The sequence below is a fragment of the Rhipicephalus sanguineus genome, chromosome 2 (assembly GCF_013339695.2).
Source record: "Rhipicephalus sanguineus isolate Rsan-2018 chromosome 2, BIME_Rsan_1.4, whole genome shotgun sequence".
Taxonomy (NCBI): Eukaryota; Metazoa; Arthropoda; class Arachnida; order Ixodida; family Ixodidae; genus Rhipicephalus; species Rhipicephalus sanguineus.
In genome coordinates, this window is record NC_051177.1 from 54,320,902 (window position 1) to 54,334,052 (window position 13,151).

Below are 13,151 nucleotides of genomic sequence, written 5' to 3' on the forward strand. Positions count from 1 at the left end.
TAAAATTAGATAAGTTATGCAGGTGCCGTCCGGGACTAGGACTTGGCATAGCAGGAGCGGTCCGTAATGCTATCACAGAAATCACCACCGTGACTTATAAAACCAAGAAATTTCGTAACACGAGCCAAAAAATTTCAAAGTTTCTTTCCGCTTTAATTATGAAATCAGATCATCTGATTAGAAAAGCGTCTGAAAACGTGCCTATAACAACATTAGAGGTTTTAATCAACACAGAACGATACAATCTCGAACTCGTCCCTTTCACGTACATTCCTTGAGCGAAGCGAGCACAGAGGGCGTTGGAAGGCCGCAGTCGGTCAGCACGCGCTCTGAGTGATACTTGATGTTCGCCCGGTAATCTGAAACATAAAAGAAGGAAAGGTGGGCTGTAATTTTTACTGACACTCTTGACTTCTAAAGCCTTTCCATAGAATGGAATAGCGTGAGCACGGTGTAAGATATGAACACTATCTTACACCGTGAGCGTGAGTCATATCAAAGGCTCTTGGGCTGAGAGCGACGGCTGAATAAAAAAAAAAAAACATGGTTGATCCCTCCGCCTTAGGAATCGGTATAACACGACTGTGAAACGTGGCCTCACAGGAGTAGTTGAATGTTTATTGTACTCTCGCTGTAGCAAAGCACCCACTTACACGACATACGCACGTCAACGTCGTTGCCTTTCTGCGGCTCTTATTGCAGCCGTTTTATTAGTCGGTACCAGTGCACCCGAAGCCGTCGTAGGCGGAGAAACACCGTTGGTCCATTTTGAAGCGGCCCTATAAGCTAGCGAGGAGGCATCACACGCTGACGCGAAAGGCGACGACGCAGTTACGTGATGATCACGTAACTGCGTCGTCAGCGAATCGAGTAACCGTGCACGCCGCATTTCACCGACAACAGGGTTTCCTACAATATTGCAGCCACGGTGTAAAAGCTTCCGCTGCGCTGAGACTATACCGAAACGCTCGCAGTCGGCGCTCGTTAGTGTCATGATGCATTACTCGTGGCCTCCGAGATCGGTTCCGGCAATGCGCCGTTGCTAGTGCTGCTCAGGCTGTTCCAGTTGTACGGGGAGAGCGTAATCAAAGACAGCCAGAAGAGCATCGCTGATCGGAGTCTGAGCTTGGACCACGCACACCGTGGCTTGGGCTAAGGTCGCCATCCCCGCGGAATGTTAAATATAAAAAAATACTCCATCGCACCATCTGGTTGCAGCACTGTGGAAGCTACGGGGCTGCTTAGCCAATAGGAAGAGCGAACACCCCTCACGATATATCCATCCGGGCCTCGTCGTATGCTCGGCGCCCCATAGCGTCTGCGCTCACGCGTTGGGCGAGTAAAGCGAGCGCACGGTAGCAACCAACGCTCTTAGCGTTGGGCAGCAACGGTGGTGCCGGAGGAAAAAAACAACATGGTAGAACACGTCGACGCTGGTGCCTTGCGCCTTGGAAATATGAAGTCGCCGTCCTGAACTGTGTGAACCTTCTGAACCGACGCTTGTACTTGCGTTATCTTTGCGTCCTGACGCTTCGACAGCAATGTATTCGTGTCTATTTTCTACTGTTTCCAAGATTCATTCTCAAATTCTGGGGCACAAGGTTAGCAGGCGTGGCTGAGCGAACAGCTAATCTCAATGATAAGGATAAAACGCACCTGATACTTTGTCCTCAGCTTGAAATGACACAAAGCGATAGCCGATTCCACAGTTTATCTACTGCTGTCTAGGCGGTGGGGCAAGTAGCAAGCGTGAGTTCGGATAGAAGCGGGCAATCGCTTCTGCATGGGCGCTGCCATGTTGGTTCGTGATCACAATTGTTGGCAGTTAGCGACACAATAATTGAATGCTTATGACCTACATGTGAATAATGATTAGCGTACCACGTAGTGCTGTAACATAGTACGTGTCAAACAAATGCAGTTTTCTTAACCTTCTCCGATTACAATGCAATTACAAAAAGAACTATGTTTTGCTACGCAAGCATGTGGTTTGTTTACACCTCGTAGTTTCCACCCTGCTACAACCAGCTTTTGAGATGGAGTATAGTTAACAGAAAGCATAGAGTTTCCTACAAGACTTACTAGAGAAAACTCTGGCGCTAGTGTCTATGGGAGCTGCAACGCATGACGCTTCAGCCAGCATGGGAATCATGGGTAGTACACAAATTTGTCTAAACTTCGTTCCAGTGCTGGGCAGTATCGAAGATACATGTATCTTAGATACTATCTTAGATACTCTATGAGTATCTTGTATCTGTATCGCGATACTTCTCGGAAGACGAGTATCTGTATCTGTATTTCCGATACATTCGATAATGTATCGTGTATCTTAAGATACAAGATACTTCTATTGCAACACAGCCGTGCGAAACAATAATCGCTGGCCAAGCTCCGCTTCTCAAGCTGGTACTGGTGCCACTAAGCCATCTGAATAAGTCTTAGGGCAGTGACGCAATTTTATTTTTCCGCCAGAGTACCCCAGTGCGGGCAGAAGATGAGGAAGACAAGCGCGCGGACGTCTACGTCCAGCCCACGTACCTTTTGTTTGCTCGATTTCTTTTCTTTTTAGTTGCGCCAATGCCGCGACACTTGCTCTTAGCCACTGTCCTGCGCCGCGTCTGTTGCGCAAATTCTTGTGTCGCTACAGCGTCGTTATTGAAGATTCCCTTGAGTCTTGCTCCGTAACGAAATGTGATGCGTGCAAGAATGGGGTTCCTTTGCGCCGTGTGGATTTTGCATATCAGCGATTTGAATGATCTCGTGGATGTAAGTTTGACTTGCAAGCCATGAATTAACTTATATGCAAATAAGAATCTAACAACGTTAGCACCACTGGTACTGATCTAAAAGAGCAAGCGTTTACCTAACAGAAACTATCTTGGCGTACCGTATTTTTCACTTCTTGCTACATTTATTCAAAGAATTTATGAAATCATAATTTGATTATTAGCACAAGTGCTTCCTTAGCTGTCACTTTACATCCCTTACATTACCTAAGTCTCTGCACTGTTTTTCCGGTCTGGTCACTGCAGTATGTCTTTCGCAACGCGCTCCCAAAATAAGATCTCTGCTTTATTATTCTTCTGTCTACTTTATTTCCACTACTGTTTACACATTTACACGTTGCCAAGGCGATTGTGAAAACAAATATATAATTATGTGGGCGTGCCTTGAGTAAACAGTACAAAACATTCTGCTTACCGCTTAAGAAAATAGCGAAATTGAGTTTGCGTTATAATAATGGCAATCATTAGGAGTCATCTTAAAGATGTTAGGAAGGGGATTCGAGAAACTTTGTTTTGCTGAATGCTCTGTTTTGCTCATGAACGTCCCAACGAGCCGTTTTAGGCAATTTTCCATAGGCACTGAATTTTCCATTGTCTCAACAGGTAAGTTGACAATACTTCATGCTCGTAGCTATTAAGGGCGCCGTCTGTATTGTGTTTCTGCACAAATTCAATGTGAATGTTTGATACACAACCACCTCTCTCTTTTACTTATATTTGTTTTCCTGTTTCAGGCTTTCTTGAATATTTTTCGCATTACTAATCGCCACGTAACGGGAGCTATAAGTGGCAATAGCGCGAATAGCGGCGGTGTGCTGCGACGCTTTATGGAAATATACAATACGTCTGAGACGTATCTGTGTTGCACATGTTCTCTCGTTGAAGAAAATTGCTAAAAAGATTGCACGTGAGTGAGTATAGGTTCCTTTACGCCAGCAGATAAGTAGAATATGACAATTCATTGCAGTTTTAGGTCATCTACGTATACACCAGGGGTCTCAAACTGAGTTTATAGCCAGCGGACCGCAGTCGCGAAATTTAGTTGCAATGGCCTGGGCAGTGAAGGTGGTGGGAGAGAGTTTGAACAAAATGACGTTTGAGAGGAAGCCTTTCCCGTATCTCATATATAGGTCATTTCTGAAGGGGATTTAGAGTCAGGATTCGAGAAACATTGATAGGGATGTACAGAATGACTGATATCTGGACGCGGATTCTGAAATATAGAGTTTTTGTTCCACGGTTATGTTTTGGCACATGGTGACCACATGTTCCTCAAGAAAGGAATGCTTGAGACCAGTCATGTCTGTGCAGATTACGAACATACTTATTTAGAAAATAACAACAAATGAGACGAAGACAGTCATGTGTGCGGGCCGGGCCGCTAGCGAAATGGCTCAAACCCCTAGTATACACCATGCGCCACCCCCCCCCCCCAAAAAAAAAAAAAGAAAATAAAAGTCGCTACCAGCGTTGTTGCTGCCGTACACCTGTCCGGATATACGGCATTCTGCAAGCTGTCTTTTACGGACAAAGTAAAAGTCCACACCGGTATTTGCGCCTTCGTGAGAAGGCTTCTCATTGAAGTTGTCGTGATTATATGGCAAACTGCTAGATGGTCGGCAAGCTGTGCAATGCAAGTAGCGCTGTCAGCGAAATGTACAAAGAATTGTCCTGTGAAGAAGCTAAACCAAACCCCAATAAATTAATTTGGAAGGAAACTAATGTACTTTGAGCAGGAAGGGCAAAACTTTTGAGATACTAACAGACATTTCATTCAAGTGAAACAAAATAGGCCACTCTTAAGAAATTTTGAAGCAGACATTTTCGTGCATAGGCGTTTGCTGCTACATTATTTGGATCTATAATAACAAATCTGAGAATGTATCGAAGTATCTTAAGATACAATTGCCAAGTATCGTATCGGATACAATTTTTGCAGCAGTATCTTGTATCTGTATCTCCAATACTTCTTGCCTGAGTATCTTGTATCGTATCGCGATACAATTTCAAAGTATCTTTGCCCAGCCCTGCTTCGTTCTTTCAGCTCCGTTTCGCTGCGCGTCGCCTGCATCCGCTTTGTCGCAAAACAAAGTTCAGCAAAAGTCAGCAGTTACACTTCACCACTTTAACTTTTTTAGGCTCACCAAATCAAACCTGGCCATGAGGTTCACAACGGTCTATTCTTTTATCCGAAACGAACGCCAAAACACAGCAATAAACAAAGCCACAAGTACGTTTGAAGCCGCAAGCACGAAGACTAGACAAATTTGTGTACTACCCATCATTCCCATGGTAGCTGAACGATCGCAGCGCCAGAGTCTCCTCTAGTTAATTTTAGGAAACTCTATGACAGAAAGATCACAACACGGCCGGGCTCGAAACGCGACGTGCGTCGTGCCACCCCTCTCTAGACTGGCTAGCCTGGCCGTGATTTCTCACGGTTCAAGCGGGTAACAGTGTGACAGCCAGGCGAGCGCCGCGTGGATGGATTCTATGAGCGAGGCTTGGGCTAAAGCCGCCACCTCGCGGTGTTAAGGTGCTGATAAAGTTACTTCTTTTGGAAACGCGCCGAATGGGACGGCCGTAGCAACGGCGCGTTGCCACAGATAATCGCAAAGGCCACGCATTACTTCACTCTACCGCTCCCAGACGGCGACATCACCCCGCGATCCAAAAACTGTGAACGCGAAGTATGAGAGATAAAAGGCTCGTTCGTGAAGCCGCTTGTAAATGTGACGGTGGCGCAGTGGCTAAGGCGCCCTTGAGCTATCGTACGGCCTGAGAGGTGGTGAGTTCGACTCCCGTCAACGGAAGACTTCTTTTTCTTTGCCATCTGATCGTGTGCATTTTGCTGACGGATTTCCGTGACGGAAATACGTCATGGAAGTCTTAGCGGACTCCGGCATAAAGCACCGAGCCACCGCAATTACATCGCAAATTACCGAGCCACCGCAATTACATCGCATTTGAAACACTGTAGAATTTTCGAAAGCTTGCACCTAGTTCTACTGAAAGAGACCATTGAAAAGTGCGGATCGGTTCTGTGGAATACCGGAAGGTGGCGAAAGGGTTAAAAAGGGGAAATTGGCAACCACCTGTTGTAGTACGTGTCCTTGCGTTTCTGTGTCCATGCGCTTCGGGTTGTCCATTAATTCGCCCTCACGCTGTCAATTGCTAGCTTCCTTGTTAGCTCAAGTAATAGAGCGACCGCCTCGGAAGGACGTTGGTCCCGGATTTGACCCCCGGACCAAACCAAATTTTTCGGCAACTAAGAAGCTTTCTTTCTGAGAAAACGGTATGGATTTCCTTTTGGCTTTGTGCTACAAACGGGTGGTTGTCAGTTTTTTTTTTTTCGGGAACATTGAAATTCAGTTCGGTTTATCACTGCATTTTGATTCGCCAAGATCAATCTGACCAGAGTACAAACCTTGGTTTCCTGAGGTGATGAGGCTGAACATGTCTCCCCTGGTAGACTTTAGGTCGGCAAGCGTGGATCTCAAATCCTGTTCAAGCACCGGTGTAAAGAGAACGATTAGTTCAAAACGATCAGGGTGGCATATCCGCACCAAGTTTTATCCGCGAATAATCTTGATGAGTCACCTTGATGGTGCCGACGACGTAGCGCTGCACGTCGAGCACGCCTGGCCCCAGGAGCTTTTCACCCTTTTCCACGGCGATGGCGAAGTGGTTGGTGCTGCCCCACAGACAGAATATGGCGACCCTTGGCACGCGAAACAGTCGCAATGAGGAGGAAAGTTAGCGAGCTTTCCCTATGAATGTCGCAATCGGAACCATGCACATCGTTTTTGTCATCATCAAAATTGTGGAAGGGAACTAGCGTAGAAAATTGGGCGAGTTGGTACGGGATCATCATCTAACAAACTGTGCAGCAGGACAGGACACAGGGAAAGAAGGCGCAGACGAGCGCAGACTCACAAGTGATTTATTAATAAATGAGGTCTTCCATATCAGGAGATAGGGAGATGAGTGTATAGGTTACCCCTCTATCAATCTGTCTGACAAGGGGTTCTCGTATCTGCGCTCCACGTGCTACAATCGACTACGCGGACTTGATTGAAATACCAAACTGTTTTTTTTTCGTTAATTTGTTATTCTTTGACTCTGACACGTCATCCTTGCTGGGCACTACTTAAGGTTGCTACGTATTTTCAAAAAAGCAGTTGTCAGTCTGCCGCTGGTCTGTCTCTTCTTTCCTTGTATGCCATCCTACTGCACTGTTCGTTAGGAGATTGTTGAAGGGAACTGTGAAGCTACTTTAGCCGGCTCAATCGAACATTGTTGTGGAGGACGAGGTCAAGGGAAGACAGCCATCGGCAGAAAGCCGCACGATCAAGTCGAACTTTGAAGACAACACCAACTAAACGACAGGTACCACTCAAGCGAAGCCGGTAAGCCAGTGAGTCAACCCGCCATGGTAGGTAAGGTGTCGAGCTGCTAAACTCAAGGACGTGGGTTCGATTCCCAGCCAAGGCGGCCGTATTTAGATGTGGTCTAAATGCAAGCACACCCGTATACCTAAATGTAGATGCGCGTTAAAGAACCGCAGCAGGTCAAAATTAATCCGGAGTTCCTCACTACGGCTTGCCTCAATGATATATCGTGAGTTTGGCACGTAAAACTCCAGAAATTAAGTCGCGTCTGTGTTTGCGCCTGCCTGCCTGCCTGCCTGCCTGCCTGCCTGCCTGCCTGCCTGCCTGCCTGCCTGCCTGCCTGCCTGCCTGCCTGCCTGCCTGCCTGCCTGCCTGCCTGCCTGCCTGCCTGCCTGCCTGCCTGCCTGCCTGCCTGCCTGCCTGCCTGCCTGCCTGCCTGCCTGCCTGCCTGCCTGCCTGCCTGCCTGCCCGCCCGCCTGCCTGCCTGCCCGCCCGCCCGCCTGCCTGCCTGCCCGCCTGCCTGCCTGCCTGCCTGCCCGCCTGCCCGCCCGCCTGCCCGCCTGCCTGCCTGCCTGCCTGCCTGCCTGCCTGCCTGCCTGCCTGCCTGCCGACACTGCGAAGAAAAAATCTGAGGAAATGTCTTCACCGAAAGTTCGCATGCCTAGGCAGGCTGCGTAACATATTGCTTTCTCAAAGTTAAATGTCGATTTCACCGGCTATGTTCTAGCCTATTTCTTCCAGCTCTGAACGGAAGGTCGCGGGATCGAGTACGGCCGCGGCGACCGCATTTCGGTGGAGGCGAAATCCTAGAGCAGTGGTTCTCAGCCACGGATGTTTCGGGGAACCCTTGTGGACCGGTGGGAGTGATGAGAGACCCCTTGCAGTGGGAGAAAGGGGCGGGGCGGGGGGAGGAGTCCTAAGATAACACAGCACGCAGCGTGAAATAGGTGCATTTTGTTTCTCCGTGGCAAACAATGGGTAAACTAAAGTGCCACGCCGATTCAATCTCAACAGCTGGTAATTAAGTAGTGCGGTCCACAGCCACATTCAACCTGTTTCTAGCTATGTTTGCTCTCCAAATATGCAAGCCCAGAAAAAGTATGCTCGCGTTCATATGTCGTAGAAAACTGCAAGGAAAGCTTTACAGCCATCTCATGGAGAAGGGGAAGTACAAGTCAGCTCCGCCACAGTGCAGAACTTTTGTGCGGTGAAGCATACCAAAGATCAGAAGGGGCTCCTGTCACGGAACATAGTGGGCCTCCAAAAACGTTCTCTCTCTTTTTTTTTTCTTTTCGGGGTAGGGTTTCGCGAACCCCAGAAAATGGCTTCGCGGACCCCCTGGGGTCCGCGGACCCTCATTTCGGAACCACTGTCCTAGAGGCTCGTGTTCTTAGATTTAGGTGCACGTTAAAGAACCCCAGGTGGTCAAAATTTCCGGAGTGCTCCACTATGGAATCTCTCAATCTACCGCGGTTCAGTCCCGCGGTATCCCAGCAGTTATTATTTCTTCTTCCAAGTCAGCCCAACATGCAGTTCAGCCCATCCCAGACATCTCACCTGTAAGCAACAATTGAATAATCGATGCTGTTCTCACGTGTTTAAGGCAACCAGGATCGCCATGAGGACGGTGTAGAAGTGCAGCACGTGCATGTACTTTGTGGTGATGTTCTGCACCTTGCGGCCCCCGAACGCCCCCACCATGCGGGCGAGCACGAAGAAGAGGCCGCCCACGAAGGAGCCGATCATGAACACCGACTGGGCGATGGCCACCACGCACAGTATTGGCTGGTACGTGAACAGCTACCGTGCGGAAGAGAACAGGGCCCATATTCACAAAAAGCACTTACGCTAGAATCGTTCGTGGGAGAAAATTTTTAGCCAATCCTCATGCGGAACATATCATTAGCAAATGCAGCTGACCGATGACCGAAAGCCCTCACGAAAGAAAATTTTGTGCATTCGACCCCAGAAGACGGCGCTGTGATGTATGCTCGTGACCCACAGTCCAGCGGCGCCTGCAGTACAAAACGACGAAGGTGGCAAAGTTTCCGGTCAGCGGTTGGCTTTGGCCTGAACATTTCTCATATTTCTGTGACTTGAGATGGAAACGTGTCATTCTTTGAACGAGTTCTTCGAAATAATGCCGCATTCAATGGTTCAGTGTCGTGTCAATGCTTTAGGGCACGTCGCAACCTGCGCTTATTGATGTTTAGAGGTATTTATGTAAAAAAACTTTCTTTCCTTTATTATTATTTTTTTTTGCACAACCGTAAGCAATGTGCGACTGGTACTCGGCGTTAGATCGTTCATGGAACGCCCAATTCGTGGCACACTATGGCATCATTCGAGAACCATTCATACCGATTTATTACCAAGCTGTAGCCAGGTGAATGCTGAGTTATGATAGCCTCCAGTAATGCAGATTGCAAAAGAATGAGGATGAACTGCCGCACTTACTGCGGTTAGGTAGGTGAGGTACTGGTTCTCGGTATCCCTTCTTGTCAAGATGGCGTTGATTAGGCCTGCAGGAAAGAGCCCGGTAGTTTACTTCAGCGCTGTACTTCAAATGCAACGTATTAAATGCGTATAGCATTTCTTTAGGTATGCTACCCAGCAATCCGGACCAACTGAGTGACCGATGGTGTAGAGAGAGAGAGAAATAGATGAAAAGGAAGAGGCAGGGAGACCGATGGTGTATATAACCACGTGTGACGTAGGCCTAATATACACACAATGATGTCACTTATCCACGAGTGACCTCAACACACACACACAGGCACGCGCGAGAATTACGTCATATATGTTCATAAAAAAAGTCAGTTTCGCCGCAAGGGCGAAGCAATGAATGCGTTTGCAACACAGTGGAATGTTATGCGAAGTAAGGCTAGCAGGTAACTTCTTTAGCATCTAACCTAGCGTAATTTAAAAAAAAAATAAAAAGGAAAAACCCGTGTAAGGAAACGCGGCCGCTGCAGAGAGCGAAGCGATCTTCGTGCTGTGTATCGCTTCATTGCAAACCTAGCGGTGAGACCAGCACGTACGAAGTTATCAGCCATTTACTGATCTCCGTAAATATAAAGCGCGCGCGACCGCAACCGGCTGAGCAATGTTTCTGCCTTAACCGTGCATCCGCCCCTCTGCCCCCTCCCCCACCCAAACGCGGGCTTCTCGCGCGACGAAAGACGACCGGCACGTTTCCTCTCTGCTTGACAAGCGTGCGGGGTACGCTCGCACGCTTCCACTCGCACGCAGAACATACGATGCGCGATGTTATTGAGTTTGACTTTATACGGAGCCTCACGGCGTCGCAAGAATGCACCGACGGCAAGAATGCACCGAGAGTGTCCATACAATTGGTGCTGCAATAAAACCAACATGTTCACAATGTTCGTAAAACAATAGCGTTGGCACAACGCTCCGACAGCGACACCGACGATGCTATGTGCATATAGAGTGTGACAGCCATCGTTAGATGGTTACTTCTGAAATAATTGCTTTGTTGTCTTCAATGAAAGCGTAATATAATATTAGTTACCTCGCAACAACACCTTGCTATAAAAAGTGAACAATGAAAAAAAAAAGACTATGCGCGAAAAATGGGCTAGAACAATAGGCAACTGTGTGATATTTCGAACACAATATCAGAATTTTTTTTCTCCTTGTGCTTTAATACTGAAGTCATCGTGAGCTGAAACACAAAGTAACTTAAGAGAACACCTGTTGCGCGTGATTAAAGAAACTGAGGTGCAATCACTCTGTGCCCGGAAGTATACAAGTTCAGACACTCGTATTCAAGTGCGCGTGAAATCTAGAACATATAACAACACATTCGAATGATTTGTACTTAATTACAACTCAATGTGTGTCAACAGTATTTACTATAATGTAAGAATACTTACTGGAATCGGTGACCGTAACAGTCATTAACGACACCGCTTTTTGCACCAAGTGGTAAAAGGTGTGCAAATAAATAGCAGGTTCCTCTCGGCCAGCATGGTCGGCCATCTTTGATCGGGAAAGAGCAAAGAGCGCTTGAACGGCGGCAACTACAAAAAAAAAAATACATATAACAAATATTGGGGTTTTACGCCCCAAAACCAAAATACGATTATGAGAGACTCCGCAGCGGAGGGCTCCGGAAATTTCGACCCCCTGGGGTTCTTTAGCGGACCCCTAAATCTAAGTACACGGGCCTCTCGCAATTTGCTTACATGAACATGCGGCCACCGCGGCCGGGATTCGATCCCGCGACATTCTGGTCAACAAAAAGTACAGAGAAAAGTTAATTGGCTAGTACATTTCTCTTCAGAATTCTAAAGAAAACGTCGCTTCAGTGCTCGTTGCTTGGCAATAAATGGCGCATTGTCGTTTTTCAGCCACATCAGGATAATGCTGATGTCTATATTTATTGGTATCCGCTTTGAAAATGAGCTGTAAACAAATAGTCACTTGTGTTTGTTCTAATCGGGGTTTATTACACATGTTGCATTCCAGCATTTATGGCTCTTTCTTTCTTATATTTAGTGGACTGGTCGACCTCCGCTCATTTGTTGCCAGTTTATATTGAGGATGCTACCTGCATAGGTGCCGAAACGTCTATGTTACTTTGTTAAAGCTTGTTAAGTCGGCGTAAACCTTTTATAATCGTGAATTCACCCGGCTTTTGGAACATTTTTGCAACTTTTCTTTCCTCAGTCGAGGCCTATATATGTTTATATATTGTACTGCTGCATAGTTACGCTGTAATGACATTCTCTGCTGGCGATCCCCAAACGGTACTACCTCACACTACATTTTTAACACACTTATAGATGTATAAAGGATGCTTGCTTTGTACCTCGGCTACCAGCCTGGCACTTAAAGGATAACAAATAGTTCACGAGAACAAAGCTTTATTTTTGATGACCTTTAGGTGGCGACAGCGGCAACAGACTAGAGCACTGCACGGGCCGTGATTTTCGGCCCGGGCCCGGCCCGGGCCCGGAACTCGTTCAAGTTTACCCGCCCGAGCCCGGCCCGGTGATTCAATACGCGGCCCGTGACCGGCCCGAACCCGAGAAAAAAATTTCGCCTACCCGGCCCGGCCCGGCCCGACGGCAGATCAGGCCCGACAGAGGCCCGAGCCAATAATATAGGTGGTGTTGCCAGAACATAGAATCTACAGCAACGTGTTTTAAGTAGCAAATATGTACGCTTTGTTGGCGAATATTTCGCTAACAATTCTACTTAAACCTACGGTAATTTCGTGTAATAAGGGGCTCACGGAGGAAATAGTTGAGTGGACATACTGGGTACAATGAACGTCTGTTCGGCAATGGTGTACTATAACTTTCTTTCTTTTTTTTTTTTTGCAAATGCAATGGGGATCATCAAGAGCGTTTTGTAGCAGATATTGCAGCAAGGAAAGTGATTTGCAGCATGAGTTCAGTTTCGATAGGAAGTGCAATAAAAACAGAGGAGACAGAGAACAGAACGCTCTCATTGCGCTCTTTACTGAAACTTAAAACATGCTCTAACGACAAAGCCAATCATGCGCCCTTCTGGATATGTAACACGTCTTCAGCATGATAGTACCTTGCCAAAGCAAGATGGACGAAGAAAGCCAAGTTTATTACCTTGCTGTATGTACACTAACCTAGATAAAAATTATAACGAACTGTGTGCACCACGTGTACTTTTAGAAATACGTATAGGCAGCCGAAAGGACGAAAAATGTATTTCTGGTAGCATTCTTTTCATATATCATATAGATTTCATATGTCACCACGGCTACTACATACAGTCCATAAGTCTTTTGTGGCATACTTTATAGTTTATTTCTTCACGTGTTATTGTGGGAAAATTCAAATTATCTAGATATTCCGGCTTTAAGCACGCCATACACTATTGTATTATATATCCTGCCACGCTAAAGTTTCTCGCACTGCATGCGCTAGCGGCAGGGGTGCACATCTGCCTTGCGAAATGTGAAAGC

At 47.0% G+C, this 13,151-nt stretch overlaps 1 protein-coding gene across 1 annotated transcript; it reads right to left on the reverse strand.

Annotated features, from left to right (window-relative positions):
* Positions 1-217: 217 nt before the first annotated feature.
* LOC119381188 (uncharacterized) lies at positions 218-11,209 on the reverse strand. The gene is made up of 6 exons (XM_037649140.2): positions 11,077-11,209; positions 9,635-9,699; positions 8,772-8,977; positions 6,387-6,507; positions 6,214-6,289; positions 218-359 (listed from the first exon to the last, which is right to left on the reverse strand). Exons 1-6 carry the CDS (start codon positions 11,180-11,182, stop codon positions 262-264), a joined length of 672 nt encoding a protein of 223 aa, XP_037505068.2. The 5' UTR covers positions 11,183-11,209; the 3' UTR covers positions 218-261.
* Positions 11,210-13,151: the final 1,942 nt, after the last annotated feature.